The sequence below is a fragment of the Leopardus geoffroyi genome, chromosome X (genome assembly GCF_018350155.1).
Source record: "Leopardus geoffroyi isolate Oge1 chromosome X, O.geoffroyi_Oge1_pat1.0, whole genome shotgun sequence".
Lineage (NCBI taxonomy): Eukaryota > Metazoa > Chordata > Mammalia > Carnivora > Felidae > Leopardus > Leopardus geoffroyi.
Window position 1 is genome coordinate 43,639,039 of NC_059343.1, and position 20,264 is coordinate 43,659,302.

Sequence of the window (20,264 nt, forward strand, 5' to 3'; positions counted from 1 at the left end):
CACACACACACACACACACACACACACATATATATATATATATACTTACAAAAATACATTTTTAAATTTATTTAAATTTTTATCTTAAAATTTTTTTTAAATGTTTATTTATTTTTGATAGAGACAGAGTGTAAGTGGGGGAGGGACAGAGAGAGAGGGAGACACAGAATTTGAAGTAGAATCCAAGCTCTGAGCTGTCAGCAGAGCCCGACACGGGGCTCGAACCCACAAACTGTGAGATCATGACCTGAGATGAAGTCGGACACTTAAACAACTGAGCCACCCAGGCGTCCCTAAAAATACCACTTTTTAATGAGTGTGGGTTTTGTGATATTTTTGTTACATGAATAGGTCATGCTGACACATTGCTCTGCAACTTGCTCTTTTAAGAACGTCTTAGCAATTTTTCCAGCTGTTGCATAATATTCTATTATACGGATAGAGTCTATTATTTAATCAACTCTTTGGGGTGCTTGGGTGGCTCAGTCAGTTAAGTGGCCAATTTCAGCTCAGGTCATGACCTCTTGGCCTGTGAGTTCAAGCCCCGGGTCAGGCTCTGTGCTGACAGCTCAGAGCCTGGAGCCTGCTTCTGATTCTGTCTCCCTATCTGCTCCTCTCCTGTTCACTCTCTCTTTCTCTCTCAGAAATTGATAAACATTAAAAAAAATCAACTCCTTTAGTGAACCTGATCTGTTAATTGCCTCTCAAGTAAGATAATTTGCATACTTGTAGTTTATTTTTGCTTCTATGTGTAGTCAAGATAATTGAGACTTAGATCCATATTATTGTTTAATGCATTACCTTCCCTACAAAGAATTATTTTTGACATTTCTGTTTTCCTTAACGTTGTCCATTATATTGTGAGTCCTTTCAGTCTGAAGAATAAATCTGTCTTTGCTTCAGAGAAATTTTCTTTGAAAAAGAGTTTTTTTTCATTACTTTGATGTACATAAAATTCATTACTTTGACATAATAGAATTTTCATTACTTCGGTGTACATAAAATTCAACAGCATACACTTAGCCAGTTAGTGGCCAGTTCTTTAGCCTTTGCCTTTTCCAGCTTGGCAATGCAGCCACCAACTTTGAACCCAGGATGTTGCCTCCCCAGCGTCGACAGATCCCATCGTATCTGTCATTGTGATTGGTCCTGATAACTTCCACCAGCTTAGTCAGAGCTCCTTTGTCTTTGGAGTTAACTTGTGTGAAGGCGACAGTGGTGCAGGTCTTCCTGTGGACCAGACGCCCAGCCTGGCCTTCTCTTTGATGCAGTAGGGAACCCCCATCTTATAACACAGGGCAGGCAGGAAAACAACCATCTCAATCGGAGCCACATCATGTGCAATCACTACCAGCTGAGCCTTCTTGTTTTCCACCAAGTTGGTGACAGTATTAACCCCAGCTCAAAGGACAGGTGGCCTCTTAGTGGGGACATCCGCTTTGCTGGCAGCTTTCTCCTGAGCCTGGGCCAACAATCTCTGCTGCTTCTCTTGCTTTGTCTCTGGTCTGTATTTGTTGGGCCAGCTTAACCAGTTGAGTAGCTGTTTGGTGGTCCAAGGCCTAGGTGAACTGGTAAATCTCAGGAGGTACTTTTAGATAGTTATATAGAGAGAATAGCCCTTTGCTGCTGCAGCCGGATGTAGCAGGGCTATTAGACAAGTGAATGAGGTCCCTTTTGGGCTGGGTGTCCTATCTGATGCCAAAATTCTTGGGCCTTTTCTCAAACGGGATTGACCATCTCCTTGACCTCCTGCTGTTTTGCCACAGCAGGGGCCAGGGCCACCTTCTTCCCCTTAGTCTTCTTGCCTTTTGGCATCTTGGATGGGTGGAGGAGAGACTGGCTCAGAGAAATTTGTATCTATCTATCTATCTATCTATCTATTAACTATTACTTATTGTTTCTCTTCTGCCTCTTCTCTCATTCTGAGTGTGTGTGTATATGCATGTGTACATGTGTATCTCCATAATCTGTTCTTGTATCTCAACTTTTCTTTCATATTTTCAACTCTCTCTTGCCTCTCATTTCTGGGAGAATTTCTTAAAGCAGCCTTTAGAATAATTGATTTGATTTTTGTCATAACTGAATGTACTGTTCGCTTTCTCTATTACATTTTTTTTAATTACGTGATTTTTCATCAGAAACTAGTCTTTCTGGATCCCACAGTGTTCTCTTCTTAGATTCAGTGTCCTCTCAGATCTTGTCGAGGATATGCTTTTAAAAAGTTTATTTCAGTTCTTTGCAATGAAAAGGCTTCATAAATAGACACTTGCTCTGGTTTTCTCAGAACATTTCCCCTTGAAAAATTAGTTGGTCTTTTTTATATATTTGGGCAATTTTCTCCATTTATTTATCTTTGCAGAAGATGGTCTTTGAGTTTTGGAATTTGTGATAAATTTTGTCAGATTTGTCTCCTTGTTTGAGACTAAGAGTAATCTTTATATTTTCTATAGATTTTTTAATTTATTACTTCCCTCTTGTTTCTTGCTTATCCCCAGATAAGGAGCATAATCATTTGTGAACAATTAGAAGGGTGTGCTAGCCAAAGGCAGTTGTGAGGGAGAGAACCTTGCTATAGTGCTGAAAGGCTTCTTGTCTTTGTTTACTGTAGCTACTTGAATTATCCAAAGCACTGCCACTTTTCTCTAACTGGCACAAAGTTAGGCTCCTCCTGATGCTGAGGGACAGAAAACCATATCATGTGAAGAATAGAGGAAGTCAAGTTATTTGGTCTGGAATGGAAATTTATAGGAGATGTGATAAGTTTCTTCAGTAGCTGAAGGGCTGTCACAAGAACAATTATACTTGTTCTATGTAGTCCCAGGTGGTAGAATTATTTTAGAAGAGTACTGTCTTAAATTCAAGGAAGGAGGATTACTATAACTGACACTGCTGCTCATTTGAATATTTGACTCCAAATTTCAACCATTCATTCAGATATTACCTACACTTTAGATGTTACCATGTTGTAACAGTGTGCTACATGGGTAACCATGTGCCTATGTGAGGTACTGGAAAGAGGCTATGCACGCATTGGCTTTGTCATTTACTCACAGAGGTAACTCAAGGCCAGCAATGGCCAGAAGAGTCTTTCTCACACTGCATTACTCTCTCCTGCCTCTTCCACTTTTAAGAGCCCTTGTGATTTCATTGGGTCCATGCAGATAATCCAGGATAATCACCCTATTTTAAATTTGGCTGACTACAATCTTAATTCCATATTCTATTTTAATTTCCCTTTGCCATGTAAAGTAACATATTCATAGGTCCTGGGGATTAGAATGTGAACATTTTATTCTGCCTACCACATTTTCCAAAGCAATGTCATAAGAAAGAGATGGACAGAGTTCATGCAAATGAAGTAGGTAATGACTACCACCTTAAGTATTAAGAAATTGAGGTCAAATAATTACTGAAAGAAAAAAAGATAAGAATGGAAAGTAGCAGTTCTCTGAGGATGATATCTCTGTGAGGTAGGCCATATGGGCCAGCACTAACACTGGGTCTAGAGTTATAGGAGGTGGTTTCCTCGAGCTGGTGAAGGCAAGACAAGGATAGATAAGAGAAAAAGGGGAAGGAGGATTATAGTACTAATGCTTTAATCTCATCTTGGCTTCTCTAGTCCCTCAGCTCACTTCCAAATGGTGCTATTGGTACTTGTTCCCAATTCATATATTCTAATAGTATATCTAATTGGGAAGAAACACTAATGAACGAATAATAAACAGGTCTCTGTATTTTAGAGCTAAATAAACATGATCTCTTTGGGGAAGTTCACCATATAATGTAGTAGCAAGTGGGGAAAGCAAGACTCTAGGTATTGGAGACCAAGGCAAGAGGGTGTGTTCACTCGAGGTGCTCATAGAGAAGACAGACCATCTCTTTTGTAAGACTGATCATCTACCTCATTGTGTAAGGCTAGAATTATCCAGGTCCTCAAAGGCACAGGAGATATGGCCAGGCACCTAGCTGAAGGAGTGCCCACATTCATAGCAGAGTGTAGGCTGGCCAGGCCTGGTAGCTCCACTGTCCACCATGCTGCAGACCAGGTGGTTAGATCTGCTGGGTGTGGCTTTGGGGTGGGACAATATGCAGATTCCTGTTTGTGTATTACTCCAGATGACCTTTGAGATGAGTCATGAGACCCTGTACTTGGCAGTGAAACTGGTGGATCACTACCTTATGGAGGTAATATGCAAGAGGGACAAGCTCCAACTCCTCGGTTCCACTGCGTTTCTGATTGCAGCAAAATTTGAGGTGAGCCCGAGTTCATAGAGCCTGGAGATAATTAATCAAGTTTCTGTCTGAGTCAGATGTGTATGTACGTGTATGTTTACAAAAATCAGTATGTATGTAGGCATATGTGTGCATGTATCATATACATGTATATGCACACAAACACATACATGCTTATACTTGCATATTTGTGTACCTGTGTGTGTGTGTGTGTACAGATACATACATACAAACAAAAATAATATTACCTACCTTTTTTGGTCTCTTTCTTAGCAATGAAGCTTGTGTTAGGTGGCAATCACGGTGTGTTTGTTTCCTGGTGTCCACAGGGTTCTTTCATTTCCTCTTTGAAGACGTGTGTATGTGGTTATGTGCCTAGTTAAATAGGTTGTTCTTTGTAAATCTTCCTGTTGATCCATAATTCTGTGCCCTCCTACCACACCCTTTTTTTCTTCTGCCAACTCCATCTCTACCTAGTGGAGTCTTGAACTTCATATATAAGAAAGCAGTTCCAAACCTGGGTGCTGGAGACATTTAAGAGAAAATGACCTCGTGTAGATGGTAATGAGTCCAGGTGAAATAGTTATTTTTGAAGTAGCATTATAAAAGCAAGTAGCAGGCCTTTCCTTTATAACCATAATCCATCTCATTTATCTGGTTCTTTCCTCTTCTTTAGATGCTAAATGATCTTATTCAACTTATTTTTCTATAGATAGGCTAGTTGTGTGAAACCTTGGGTTTAGAAGCAAAGAGATAGCAACTTTTACTGCATTCGAAGAGCTTTAGAGCTGTAGGTTTGTTTTTGTGATCCCTCGCTCACTCCCTCTCCAACTTTATCCCTAACTTGCTTCATGCTTCCCTCCCTCCTTTACTCCTTCACTCCCTCACTCCCTACCATGATCACAGACCTCCCTCCCTCATTTCAGTCCTCCCTCTTTTGCTCCTTACCTCCTCTCTCCTTCCCTTTCTTACAGCTCTTGCTTTACTTCCCTCCTTGCTTCACTTCTGCCCTTGCTCTCTAGCTCTCTTCCTTTTTCCAGCCTTCTGTCTATCCCTCCCTCATTCCTCCATCCCTGCCTTATACACTCATCTACTCCAAACTGGGTTTCCTTCCTGCATCACTTCTTCTATCACTGTTTCTCTCCTTCCCTAGTTCCCTCTCTCCCCTCCTCCCAACCTAATTCCATCCATCCCTCCTTCTGTGTCTCTCTTTCTGCCACAACCCCTTACTCTGTTCCACTCAATCTTCTTCCCACCCTCCCTTACTTCTTCCCTCCTTTTCTTTTCCCTTCCCTTGCTCTCTTCTCCCGTCCCATCTCTCCTTAGTCCCCATCTCATTCCTTTCAGGCTTCCTCCCTCCTCCTATTTTGCTTCCCCCTCCCATCCTCCCTTCCTTCCTTTTCTGTAAATGCCTTCTCTCCCTTCCTTGAGTGCTCCTTCCCACCCTATCTCCCACCCTTGCTCCCTGGTACTCTGGCACCATGACTGTCTCTAATTCTAGCTATTTCCCATCCTCCTCTCATCTTCTTCCCTTGCTTCTCCACTCTTTTCTCCTGCCCTCCCTTGCTCTTTTCCTACTTTCCTCTCTGGTTCAGTTCCTTCCCTACTCACTTGCTCCCTGGTTCTCTTGTTCCCCCTCACTGTCTGCTCCCTCTAAGTTCTACCTCTTGATAGCTCCCTTTAACATGTTCGCTTCCTCCCACCCATGCTCCCTTTCATCCTCTTTCCCTCCCTCTCTTGGTCTCTCCTTCCTTCCCACCTTCTCTGACTCACTTCCTCCCTCCAACCCTTCCTTTATCCCTAGCCTCCTTTCCCTTCTCCCCCTCTCCTTTTTTCCTCCCTCACTGTGTCTCTTTCTCTCTCATTTATTGCTTCCCTGTGTGGCTCATTTCCTTCCCTGTTGACTCACTCCCTGGTTCATTCCTTGCTCTCCTTCCCTCTCTCCTTCCCTCCTCACCCTCCTCCTTCCTTCCCCTACCTAGGGCCATCTTTATGGCTTAGCAAGTGCTCCATGCCTCAGCCCCAAGGGGGCTGAAAAGAAGTTGGGAATCACTGGCCAACAGCAGAAGGAGGAGCAGAGTGCAAAGAGGCACTACTTAGCAAATCTTGGAACCAGGAGCACTCCTCTTCTGGTTATTAGGACGAAGGGCCCCACTATGTTTTTTGGAGAAGGGGTGTGTTCCCTTCCTGTGGGGGGTAGGGAAATACAGAAAGACTTTTGCAAGGGGAGGTGTGGAAATGGTATGAGAAGAGAAGAAAGGAAGGAACCACTGGTGAGTAGAGCAAAGAAAGGGAGAGTTTCTTGCCCTGGTGTTGGTGCTAGGTGCTGTGTTAACTTGAGCTATTTGCATACTCTTTCTGTGCCTCAATTTCCTTGTCTGCAGACTAGAGGCTTGGTCTAGTCTGAGATATAAAAATAGAGAAAGATGTGGGAAGAACACTGGGGTGGGCAGTTAGGTGTAGCTGCATAAAAGATTCAGGGGGTCTTCCTGCCTCCTAGTCTTCTCCCCACAACCAAGTTTCAACCTGCAGAGGGCAGAACATGTTAAGGTGCTCCTGGATCTGGGTTCTTCTCACCCTTGGCCTGGTCTGGATCTTTCCAGTCCAGCCCCCAAGCACATCCTCCCACCCCCTGCAGTCCTTCCTCAGTCTCTGCTTAGGCTCTCTCTGTGGCTGCCTGCCTGTCTCTCACTGCCTACTACCCTAGTAGTGCCCCTCCCAAACATCCATATTAATTTCTTAGACTAGGAAACAAAGTATGGGCTTATTTTCTCTCTCTAGCTCCACTTTCCATGGTCTCCTTTCCTCCCTTCCCTCCCTCCCCCCCTTTCCCCAGAGCAAGTCTTAGATTTCCATTCCAGGTTTTCACTCATTAATAGAGAGATCATTGCTCCCAGTTCCTGTGTCATATTATACCACTTCTAACAGTAAGAATATACCCCAAGAGGCCCTGTTCTCTCTCCAGTAGTACAGTTTGGGGGCAGACTTCTCCTATGTCTCTGATTTTGTTTTTCAGATGGACCACTGAAGTCAACAGAAGTTTGCTCTCAGAGCTACCCTGAAGGTTTATGCTGGGACATGTTATTGCCTCCTCTCCTTCACTTCTCTCCCCCACTGCCTTTTACCTCAAAGCAGAGAGGAGTGGGCTGTCTTTGCCTGGTTATGACTGTCTCTCCTCTCCACCCATAGGAATCTTGCCCACCTTGTGTGGATGACTTCCTGTACATCTGTGATGATATTTATCAGCGAGATGAGATGCTCACCATGGAAATCAGCATCCTGCAGACCCTCAAATTTGATATCAACATTCCCATTGCCTATCATTTTCTGCGAAGATATGCTAGGGTAAGAGGGAGGAGGCACATCCACATTCTCCCCACTACTGGGTTAGTCTTTTCCATACCCAGAGTGGCCGCCTGAGTGGCAAGAAAAGGGAAAGGGGCTGTGGTGGGGGGGGGGGGGTGCTGGGGAATTTCTTCTTCAATCTGTCCTCCTAGATTGGCAATCTTTATGAAGTGTGGGGGTAACAAAATTGCAGATTTTCGTGGCGTGCCCTTAAGTTTAGGTAAAGGCAGCATAGGGGAGGGGAAGAAGATTCCTTGATCAGGAAGGAATATGTGGGAAGTTTGGGGGAGATGCTGGTAAAGCTCTCTTCATCTGAGTATTAGTTACAGGGGAGGTCACTTTGTAATTATTTATTGTATTATACAAGTACACGTGTGTACTTTTGTCTGTGTGTTATTGGTTATATATATTTTTAAAAAGAGTCAAACAAGAAAAGAGAAGTTCTTTTGAGGCATGGAATATTTCTAGGGTGGAGCCAGGTGCAGAGTTACAGCTGGATAAATTGATAAATTGGCTAAAAACCCTAAAGGGAGCAATCCTATTGCCAATTTCAGAATCCCACCCCCGCTAAAGATTCTGTACTTTGGGGGGTAGGGTCCTTCATATGAGTCATGGTAGCAGGACAGGTAACTTGTTCAGGCAGAGAACCATTTAGGCCTGAGTTCGGATAACTAGAGAGAATGGGTACAGGGGGTCTTCTGCTTGGTGCTGGTTTTCTGAATTGGTTGCTGAGCCAGTGTTCTTGCTACCTTAGTGCCTCCATGCCAGCATGAAGACGCTGACTTTGTCCCGCTTCATCTGTGAGATGACTCTGCAGGAATACGACTATATCCAGGAGAGGGCTTCCAAGCTAGCTGCTGGCTCCTTCCTCCTGGCCCTCTACATGAAGAAGCTCGGACACTGGGTAAACAAACACTTGCTGGGGGCAAGGGGTTGAGATTTAAAAGCACAGAGTCAGCAACCTAAGTGCCCTTTGATGGATGAATGAATAAAGAAGATGTGGTGTGTACACACACACACACACACACACACACACACACACACATACACACAGGAATGTTACTTAGCCACAAAAAAGAATAAAATCTTCCCATTTGTGACAACATGGATACACCTAGAGGATATTATACTAAGTGAATTAAGAGAAAGACAAATACTGTATTATTTCACTTATATGTGGGATCTAAAAAAAATGAAACAAACATTCATAAATATGGAGAACAAACTGGTGAGGGGAGAGGGGTGAGGGGATGGATGAAATAGGTGAAGGGTATTAAAAGGTAAAAATTTCCAGTTACAAAATAAATAAGTCATAGGATGTATAGTACAGCATAGGGAATATAGTCAGTAATATTGTAATAATGTTGTATGGGGGCAGATGGTAGCTACACTTATCCTGGTGAACATTTCATAATGTATGTAAATGTTGAATCACTATGTTATACACCTGAAACTAATGTAGTATTGTATGTCACCTGTACTTCAATTAAAAAGAAAAAAAACACAGGGTCCATTCAGGAGGAAGGTGTAAATTAGGGTCATGGGAAACTCAGTGACAAAACTGCTGCATACCCACGGTTATAAATTCTTTGACATCTCAATGTGTTAGGAGCCTGGCTGCCTAAAGGGCTTCTACAGCAATGGTTTTAAATTATTTTATTTTATTTTCTTAGTCACAGTACCCCTTGTTCCAAAGAAAGCCCAATATCACGAAACAGACTCGTTTGAAGTTATTCTGGTTGCAGCAGAGGGTAGGATGGGCCCCCTTCTCACCTAGCCCCATTTTATCCCTGCCCCATGCAGTCCCCTCAGCAAGGTTGCTCTCCACTTCCCTGAGGGAGCTTATTGGAACAGAATTTGAGAGGCACAGACCCAGAAAACAGAGTTGTGAAAGCAACTGTCCATGCGTCTAATGGGGGACTCAGAGGTACAGTATGGTGCTCTTCTCTGAAGAGGAAGGTGCCTAAAGCCTTCTTCCCCAGTACAAAATAAAACTCCTAAGCTCTTCCAACCTAGAAATCCTGGAACTACTACTGTTGGGAAAAGCTATGTGTACTGAGAAAGAATCTTATAAACAGTTGTATGAACTTGACAAGTCATACTGAAATTTCTTGGGACAGAGAAAGCATTCAACAAATGGCAGTGATGTTGATGAAAAAGAAAAAAAATGGCTAGCATTTATTGAGTGCTTACACAGTGATGTGAGTACTTTGTTTATTAATGTTTAATCCTCACAAAATCAGTACAATTATCCCTACTTTACAGATAAGAAATAACTTCCCAGATTTTGCTAATGAGGGGCAGAGCTAGTCTTTGGGAATTAGGAGTAGTGTTCACATTGTATACCTACTGTGTAATCAGAAGTGATGTGGCCATAGCTTTGGAACTGTGGCCCCAGATGCCCCATGCTATGCCAGGCTTTGACCTTTGGATCCTGGGGAAATGTGATAGGTGCTGAGGGAGACAGTTGAGGGGCTCAGGGAAGCAAACTGCTTGCTAACCACTACAGAAATATATCAGTGTTTTAATACTTGGCATGGCTGTACCAGTGAGTATTGGCTAAATGTGAACCCTGATCTGAATCCAGGTAGTATGGCTCCACAGTCCTCTGTGCTGTGTATACTGCTTCTATAGATAAGAAAGGCTTCACAGAGGAGGGTACTTTTAAGTTGGGTCTTGAAAGATTCATAGGAACGTGTGAGAGAAGACATTCTTGGTAGAGGGAATGAGAATTGAAAAGATGTGAAGGCAATAAGAAAAAAGTATGATGTTTTCAGGGCAGAATAAGGCACTTTCTATAGATAGAGCAGAGGATATATTAATAGGGAATAGTGAGAGATGAGACCAGAATAATAGGGTGTCATCAGATTGTGAGAGACCTTTGATACCAAGCTGAGACCCACTCTATACTAAGGCGTTGGAAAGTTTTCATGCAGAGGAGTGACCTACTCCTATTTCTGTGTTTTGGAAACAGCACCAGTATAGCAGTACAGAAAGTGAATTAAATGAGAGAGAGTGCAAAAGTGGGAACACTAGTGAGTAGGCTTTCATAATAGTCAAGATGAAGCATTGGGGCCTGAGCCTGTGCAGTGACAATGGGGCCATTGATCTTATTTGACACACTCAATATAATGTGTTACCCCTTGTGTTACTCCCCTGCTCAGCATGCCAATGATTCCCCTTTCCCTGTGGCAGTTGTTTCTAAACAGTATTTAGCAGAGCCCTGGGATTCCTTTAGAAGTGTCTCAGGGGCCATGTAAAAGGTAAAGGGATACAAACTGGTGGGTTTGTCAGCTCCCACCCCTAATTGCAGGTAAGATATTTGGGCTTCCAGATAAGATGTTTGAAAAAAAAGGAGTTCAGGGAAAATAATTTAAGACATTTTTTAGAAAACCACTGCCTTACAGAATAAACCTTTTTTTCTCTACCTGTGGAGGTCCCACTTTACTTTCAACACCCATTGCAGATGTGTCTTCCTCTACAAAGCTTTCTGTGACTCCTGGAGAAAGTTCATGGGTCCTGCTGCTCTGCTCCTCCAGTGTCCCATTCTCACTTCCATTATAGCCTTTCCCACATGTTCTGTAATTCTCTGCATGCATGTCTGTCTCCCCCACTACAGGTTCCTTAGGGGCAGGAACCTGGGTCATCTTTGCATTCACAGCAGTCTACGCAGGACTTGGTAATATTAATCCTAGCTAGCATGTCTCAGGCACTTACTATGTGCTAGACTCTGTTCTGTATGCATTGTGTATATTAACTCATTTAATCCTATGATGTAATTACTGTAATGATCCCCATTTGGCATAGTGGGAAACTGGGGTGCCAAGAAATTAATAACTGGCTCAAGTTCCTGCTGTTGGTAGAGCTAGAATTTGAACCCAAGCAGTTTGCCTCTGGAACCTTTGCTCTCAAATGCTCTGCTATATTACTTCTGCCACATAATGGGAAGCCTTAAAATTGAATGAGAAAATAAATGCATGGGATGATAGCTCTTAGAGCCAGGGAAGAGGAGCTGCCTTAAATTCCTGTGGTCTGTTGATTTGGGACCTTAAGTTTATTCTGAGGTTTGCCTGGCCACCCGCTCTTCACCTAAGAGCAAGTACATTACAAAGCCAGTCATGTTCCTTAGATTCTTTAGTGGACTTTGACTTACATGAATACCTACCACGGGGCTAATGTTCAACTGGTAAGTATAGGTATATGGTACATATGTACTATGGATAGCCATACCACTAGTTCACAGCTGGAACCTAGTCTTCTAGGAAGTACTCTATAATTGTTGGTCAGTGTCTGCACTGTATGCATTTTTGAAGTGTTTGACTATCTTCCCTACCTATACCATGTATAGGAAGTTTGGACTTGGGGTAGTAGAGAGAGAGGAAGGGTCTACTTCCTGTGGTAAAAGTCACTGTTCATGTTGCTTCTTCCAGGCTCCTGCCCTGGAGTATTGCAGTGGCTACAAGACCTCTGATCTTCACCCCTTGGTCAAGCAGCTAAACATCCTGCTGACTTTGCATCCTTGCAGTAGGCTCAAGACTGTGCATTCCAAATATTCTCACCGGTAAGTACCAAGCTCCAGTGAGGATGAGTTTGTGCTTAGCCATTGGGAGGCAGGCTAGCTTCACTTAAGGAAAAAGATTTAGTACTGTTCACTTTACTTTCTGCTTTAGGGTTAAAGCAAGATAGGGAACCAAGAGCCCTATGTCCCACTTAGTCCATGGACCCTGTTTGCTTTGGCCCATTTTACACTGAGCAGGCCCCTCTTCCTTTTGCAGGGTCTTCTTTGAAGTCACCAAAATCCCTCCCTTGGACACATTGAACCTGGAGGATATCTTGAACTACTGCTAATTCTGAGGCTGAGGATCTGGCACTCTGGCAGCAGCCAGGGCCAGGCAGGCATTTAAGTAAGCTGTTATTTATTCTGTCTTGGAATTTGTCTTTTAATCACTTTTCTTTCTTTTTACTCTTTTGTTTATCTTTTCCCAAATTGGTAATGTTGTAAATAGTTGTTTTTTTAATGAAGGAAAAGAAATTATTGTATTTGATTAGAAATTTAATAAAAAAATTAATGTTTATCGTTAAAATGGCTCACCTCCTCTCTTACTGCTCAGGAGCTCCATGCATAGTCCAGGGATGTGTTTTCCCTGTGCCTAAAGGATCTAGCTTATCCAATTTCCTTCTCTGTTTGGAGACTTGCTCTTTATGGGAAGAAGAATTGAACCTAGGGTATGAATTGAAGGATGAGTCTGTGGAAGGAGGATCCTAGGGGGGTTAGCTCCCAGTCCAAGGAGAGAGAGCCCTACTGGACACACAGGTCTCAGTGTTCAGATCTGGGGAAGCTGGGAGTGTGGGCCAGTACTCTTTGGTCCCCATCTCAAGTTGCTTGCTTTGTTTCTTCCTAGATGATGAAAAGGTGGGGAACAGACTTTTAACCCAAATATAACCCTACTTTCATAGTTAAGCAGCTTTCTCGAGTCTAAATTTGAAAAGCTGCTTGGAGTGGCACACCAGAACCTCTTTTGGACCTTATCTTCTGTCAAGAGGGAAAATTTCCACCTGTTCAATCAGTGAGATGTCCTATGAATGCAAGCATCAACCGTTTGTACAACGTTAATTTATAAAGCCTTAAGGAGGTTCTCCTCTCTCTCCCTATCCATCCTACCTTTGGGGTGATGTGTATTAGTACAGCTATCTTAGTTGTTAGCAGAGGAGTTGAATCTACTTCATGCCAGATGACAAAGAGCCACTGCCTTAATCCTGCCTCTAAGACCTCTGGGACCTCCCCACAATCTGGTGACTGCAGTTAAGTAATGTCTGTCACAGTGGAAGACCTCTAGGACCCTATTCTAGTACTATGACTGGCATTTGCCAGTCTTGGTCTGTGCTCATTTGTTACCACTTGTCAAATGTTTGAATATCAGTCCTGAGGGTAGGAATCTGGTAGAGGGGACAATCCATGGAGAAATTTGGGGAAAAATACCACACCAATTCTAGCCCCAGATGCCCCATGCTATTCTGGTCACATCACCTTTTGTGGTTGGGGACAGGAGGGAGGGCATTCGGAACCCTTAGATGTCTTAGTGCTTTCTTTTCTCTTTGTGTCAGTTTTCCATTACCCCTCCAAACCTGCTTTTCCCTGGCAACTAGACATCACTGGGTTCCCACCTGCCCTGTTCTACTTGTATTCAAGGTGACTACAGGGCACAGCTAGAGATCTAAGCAGCTTGGCAGTGATTCAGCTTGCATAGCCAACTTGGCATAAACATGCTGAAAGCACTAAGCTGGAATCCCTCTTGCAAATTCCAGCCTCACTGAAAGGAAGTGTCTTATACCTGCTTTTTTTTTTTTTTTTTTAATTTTTTTTTTAACATTTATTTATTTTTGAGACAGAGAGAGACAGAGCATGAATGGGGGAGGGTCAGAGAGAGAGGGAGACACAGAATCTGAAACAGGCTCCAGGCTCTGAGCCATCAGCACAGAGCCCGACGCGGGGCTTGAACTCATGAACCGCGAGATCATGACCTGAGCCGAAGTCGGACGCTTAACCGACTGAGCCACCCAGGCGCCCCTTATACCTGCTTTTTAATGCTGGAGCTTCATCAGAGGAAAACATGAGCTGGTTTGATTATTCTGCCCTCCACCCCCCACCCTGCCCCACACCTGTTTTCAACTCTGTTCTTCAGAGGTGATAATGAAACCATCAATCATTTGTGGTGTTGTCCTTGCACATGTGTCAAAATTTATACTTATCACTACATCAAAATGAAGATAGCTATGAGACCTGGATCTTGTTATTTAGTCCTTTCTTAAAGAAGCACATCTAATTCTTTATCAAGAATTTGTCTTTTTAAATTTTTTAATGTTTATTTTTGAGAGAGAGAGCAAGTGAGCGCTCACACGTGAGTGGGGGAGGGGCAGAGAGAGAAGGAGACACAGAATCCAAAGCAAGTTCCAGGTTCTGAGCTGTCAGCACAGAGCCCAATGTGGGGCTTGAACTCACAAACTGCAAGGTCATGACCTGAGCCAAAGTCAGACGCTCAACCAACTGAGCCACCCAGGCGCCCCAAGAATTTTGTTTTTAATTTTGATGAACCTAGATCCGTGTAACTAGTTTTCTTTGTAACCTTAGGTATTTGTAAAAGTTTTATTGAGATACAATTCACATGCTGCACAATTCACTCATTTAAAGTATGCAATTCAATAGTTTTCAGCATATTCACAGAGTTGTACATCTATAGCCATAATCTAATTTTGGAACACTTTCATCACCCCCCCAAAAATAACCCATACCCACTTGGAGTTAATCCCAGTATCCCTGCCCCCCCGCCCGACTCCCCCACTCCCAGCACCAAGCAACACTAATTTTTCTGTCTCTATTGATTTGCCTATTCTGGACATTTCATATAAACTAAATACAATGTGTAGCCCTTTGTGTCTGGCTTCTTTCTCTTAGCATAATGTTTTCAAAGTTCATCTGTGTTGCAGCAGGTGTTAGTATTTCACTTCTTTGTATTGCTGAGTGATATTCCATTGTATGAATATACCACATTTTGTTTTATCTCGTCCCACACTTTTGGCTATTATGAGTAATTCTGCTATGAGCACTCATGAACAAGTTTTTGTGTGGACATACGTTTTCATTTCTCTTGTCAATATACTTAGAAGTGGAATTGCTGGATTATGCACTATTTTACATCCCCATGAGCGGTATATGAGGGTTTCAATTTCTCTACATTCTTTTGAACCCTTGTTGTTTGTCTTTTTAATTATAGCTATCCTACTGGGTGTAAAGTGGTATGTGATTATGGTTTTGATTTGCATTTCCCTGATGGCTAATGATGTTGAGCATTTTTTTTTCATGTGCTTATTTGCCATTTGTTTATCCTCTTTGGAGAGATGTCTATTCAAATTCTTCACCGATCTTTACTTGGGTTATTTGTCTATTACTGAGTAGTAAGAATTCTTTATATATTCTGGATCATATAGATAATTTGCAAATATTTTCTCTGATTCTGTGGATTGTCTTTTCACAATTGATGTTGTCTTGATATTGTCATTATCAAGACAGTCTTGAGAGTTCTATTTGAAACGTAAAAGTTTTCGGGGCGCCTGGGTGGCTCAGTCAGTTAAGTGTCTGACTTTGGCTCAGGTCATGATCTCGCAGCTGGTGAGTTTGAGCCCTGCGTCGGGCTCTGTGCTGAGAGCTCAGGCCCTAGAGCCTGCTTCAGAATCTGTCTCCCTGTCTCTCTGTCCCTCCCCTGGCTCGTACTCTGTCTCTCTCAAAAAAATGAACATTAAAAAATTTAAAAAATGAAACATAAAAGTTTTTTATTTTGATGAAGTCAAATTTATCCTTTTTTTTTTTTTTTGATATTTTGGCTTTTGTGTCACATCTCAGAAACCATTGCCTAGTCCAAGATCATGAACATTTAATCCCATGTTTTCTTCTAGGAGTTTTACAGTTTTACTCTTACATTTAATTCTTAAATCTATTTTGAATTAATTTTTCTATATGGTGTAATGTAGGTGGCCAACTTCATTTTCTTACATGTGGATATTCAGTTGTTCTAGCACCATTTCTTTAAAAGACTAATATTTTCTCCACTTTTTTCTGGGCTCTTGATTCTATCCTGTTTACCTATATGTTTATCCTTATACCAGTACCATACCATCTTGATTATTGTAGCTTTCTAATAAGTTTTGGAATCGGGAAATTGTGAGTTCTCGCACTTTGCTCCTCTTTTTCAGTATTGTTTTGGCTATGCATTTCTAGATGAATTTTAGCATCAGTTTGTCAATTTCTGAAAAGAAAGCTGGGATTTTGGTAAAGATTGCATTGAATTTGTGGGGCAATTTAGTGAGTATTTCCATCTTATCCATATTACATCTTCTAATCTATGAATGTGTATTTTGTGCCAGTCTCAGCCTTTTGATAACCAGTGTTGTGTTTGGACCTGCTCTGATCCTTGTGGTTCTTATTATGATTACAAGACACCCTTAGCAGTGACCATCAAGAAACTCCAAAAGAGACAAGGTTTATTACTTGGAAATTACACAGCACATGTAGAGTCACACAGCAAGGTCTAGGGATGCTGGGGGAAGAGGGAGAGGCAAAGGGAGAGCACTTGTGTGCACAGGACTAGGGTTCTGCTTCTATTTAGGTTGATGGGGTCAGGGTGGGAACCTAGGGTTTTGTGAGCTCATTCTTTATTGGCGCCTTTAAAACCTAAGAGCAAGAATTTAAATTATGGAAAGAGAAAAACATTTGGCTGGGGTGCCTTGGTGGCTCAGTCGGTTAAGCGTCCAACTTTGGCTCAGGTCATGATCTTGCAGTTTGTGAGTTTGAGCCCCACATTGGGCTCTATGCTGACAGCTCAGAGCCTGGAGCCTGCTTCAGATTATGTGTCTTCTCCTCTCTCTGCCCCTCCCATGCTCATGCTCTGTCTCTTCTGGTGTCTCTATAATAATAAATAAACATCAAAAAAAGATTAAAAAAAAAGAAAAACAATTGGCTGAAATGATCAGTTATCAAAATCAACCATTGAGAGGTGAGTGGGTGGGACTAGCAGTGTGTTTAAGTCAGGCACTTGCATTATGAAAAACAAAACAACAACAACCCAACTGTTAGGGATTGCATTACAACATGGTATGTCTTTTATTTAGGACTTTAATTCTTTTCAACAATGTTTTATAGTTATCAAAGTATAAGTTTTTTTTTAATTTTTATTCTATTTATTCCTAAGTATTTTTTAAATTTTTAAAAAATCTTTATTTTTGAGAGACAGAGATAGAGTGTGAGCAGGGGAGGGGTAGAGAGAGAAGGAGATACAGAATTCAAAGCAGAATCCAGGCTCTGAGCTGTCAGCACAGAGCCTGACGTGAGGCTCGAACTAACAGACTGTGAGATCTTGACCTAAGCTGAAGTCGGGTGCTCAACCGACTGAGCCACCCAGATGCCCCATTCCTAAGTATTTTTTTAATGGATCCATCAGTCCTGATCACTTTGAATTTCTTGCTTACATATTTTGATTATGGCCTTATAAAAGGATGACCTCATTAAGTCTTGCCAATTTCACCTCCCAACTATTTCTTGAATTGACATTTTCATCATAATATCTGCTACCACCACCCAGGCTTGAGATCTTGTCTTTTCTGTGGATTACTTATGAGACTTTCCTAACTGGTCTCCCTATCTTAAATTTTGTTCCCTTCAAATTTACCCTCCATACAATGACCAGAATTATTTTTTTTTAATTCACTTCTTGAGTACAGTTCTGGTTAAAACCGTTAAGTGCCTGCCACTCTTTGTTTGTCACTGAACACAATCATAAGATCTGGACAGAGTACATGGCCCAGCTATTTGAGAATTCTGAAAAGTAAACAGCTTAAGGCAGATTGGAGAACACCAAAATTTGAGGAACCAGGAAACCAGTGGAGAGTTTCCTACTCTTACCCCCTCTCAAAAGCTCCATCCTGAATTTAATGCAGCTTAAAACCTGGAAGTGAGTACCGACACGGAGAACTCCAGGAGAGTGCTCTAGTTCTGGTTAGAAAAGTGAGGGGGACAAAAATTCCCCATTTTTTTCTTTATTTGTCTCTTCCCTCACATCTCGATCCCCAGGCAATTATGTAGTGGCAATGGGAACTTTCTGGAACCAATACTCTTAGACAAAGGACCTTTCATTTTTATTTGATGGATCTGTGGCCACAGTGAATAGAGCTACAAACACCGTTGCTTTTTTATATCTCTGTCCTTCCACTGTTTGTCTTCAGAGGTGACACAATTGCAGAAATGAACAATTTCCAACCACAGGACTGAAAGGAAGTCCCAGGAATTAGATAGTATTGGGGAGAACATGGAGAGATTGGAACTCAGGAAAGTGACCTCAAAGTTTTTTTTTTTTTATGTGCTTCTGGCTATGCAACACTAACCTGTGTATGTGTTGATTAGGTCCTAATTAGCATACCAAAGAATTTGAGAACTGAGTTAATGGACATCCATCTAGGTTCTAGACAGATCTGAAGAACACTGCAATTGAAAACTGAATTGACATTGGACCATCAGCCCACAGAAGGCTGGTGGAAGCATATGGCCTGAACGTAGTCAAATTGTTAAAACAAAAATGTGTTTTCCATACAATTTAGGCAAGACTTAGAGTTTTATAATGTCATACTCAAAATATCCAGGAGATACTCCAGAATTAACAGGCATACAAAGAACCATGAACGTCTGAACTTGTATGGAAAAGGACAAAAGATATCAATTACAAGAGGATATGGATATAGCAATTATGTGACAAAGACTTTAAATCAGCTACTATTAAAAAACAATTGCAAATGCTCCTGGAACAAATGTTAAAATACAAAGTTTCATCCAATAAATAGAATATATAAGGAAGTAGAAATTAAGTGGAAACTTCAGAATTGAAGAATACAATAACTGAAATTTAAAAACACCTCATGGGGGCACCTGGGTGGCTCGGCCAGTTAAGCGTCCAATTTCGGCTCAGGTCATCTCATGGTTTGTGTGTTCAAGCCCCATGTGATGTTCTGTGCTGGCCTGGAGCCTGCAGCCTGCTTCTAATTCTGTGTCTCCCTCTCTCTCTGCCCCTCCCCTGTTTGTGGTCTGTCTCTCAAACTTAAATAAACTTTAAAAAATAACATTAAAAAATCCCATCATGGATAGACTTAATAGCAGAAGTGAGATGTCATAGGAGGAGCCAAGATGGCAGAAGAGCATGGAAGTTTTTTGCGTGTCTTGCGTCCATGAAATACAGCCAGATCAACACTAAACCATCCTGCACACCTAGAAAACTCACTGGAGGATTAACACAACAATCTGCACAACCTGAACCACAGAATTCAGCAGGTACGCAGCACGGAGAAGTAAACTTGGGGAGTGAGAAGGCACAGGAAGGGAGGTGCATTTGCGAGCAGAGGGAGGACGGAGACTGGTGGGGGGGGGAGAATATGGAAAAAGCACCCCTTCCCAAAAGCAGCTGGAGACAAAGTGGAAAATTGGAAACAGTTGCAGGGACTAAACTAAAAAGGGAGATATGAAAAAGGAGGGTTTAAATTCCATTAAGACTGTAAACAAGGGGAGCGCAGAGTCTGCAACTCCGCAGCTCGATGCCTGGCGGTGCTCTGGTGGGAAGAGCGAATCCCCAGGAGCAGAGTGGGGTCCAGGAGGTTCTCGGGCCACAAGGGGAAAAGCAGTTCCACTGCTAGAAGGACATTTGGTAGAGGCTGTTGAAGCCACCTGGTCCCAGCAGACCCCAGAAAATGGCCACATTCGCTGGTGCTGGAACAGGGTCGTTAAGGGTGAAGCCTGGTGCCAGGTGTGTGTTGTGATTTTCCATAATCCCTGAAACGCTGCTGCTACACTATCTTGTGGACATTTTCCGGGGCGGGCTGCCACCTGGCCGCAGTCTTGGGGCACCGGCAGCAGGAGGGTCCAGAAAGCATTCCTGGGTGCAGCCGACATTTGGTCATTGCTCATTCGGGCATTGCTCAGTGAGACCCTTCCGCAGAGGGGCAGAAAAGGTCAAAGCCGCAGTCCTTCACAAGTCAGGGGCCGGAAAAGACAGCCACATCTGAGACAAAACTCAGGAGAGAGGTACTGCCTGGGGCCTGGTCACAGAGAGTGAAAAAGCAGGGAGTAGACAAAAGCTGAAGATAGAGGACAG

The 20,264-nt window shown here is 42.5% G+C and overlaps 1 protein-coding gene and 1 pseudogene across 1 annotated transcript in view; one reads left to right on the forward strand and one right to left on the reverse strand.

Annotated features, from left to right (window-relative positions):
• CCNB3 (cyclin B3) overlaps nt 1-12,662 on the forward strand; it is a 67,286-nt gene extending 54,624 nt beyond the window's left edge. The window contains exons 8-12 of the mRNA XM_045471298.1: nt 4,117-4,254; nt 7,423-7,578; nt 8,333-8,482; nt 12,009-12,139; nt 12,354-12,662. Coding sequence (XP_045327254.1) covers nt 4,117-4,254; nt 7,423-7,578; nt 8,333-8,482; nt 12,009-12,139; nt 12,354-12,426 — 648 coding nt within the window. The 3' untranslated portion in view covers nt 12,427-12,662. The remainder of the gene's footprint in view (nt 1-4,116; nt 4,255-7,422; nt 7,579-8,332; nt 8,483-12,008; nt 12,140-12,353) is intronic.
• On the reverse strand, nt 1,006-2,442 carry LOC123594836 (annotated as a pseudogene).
• Nucleotides 12,663-20,264: the final 7,602 nt, after the last annotated feature.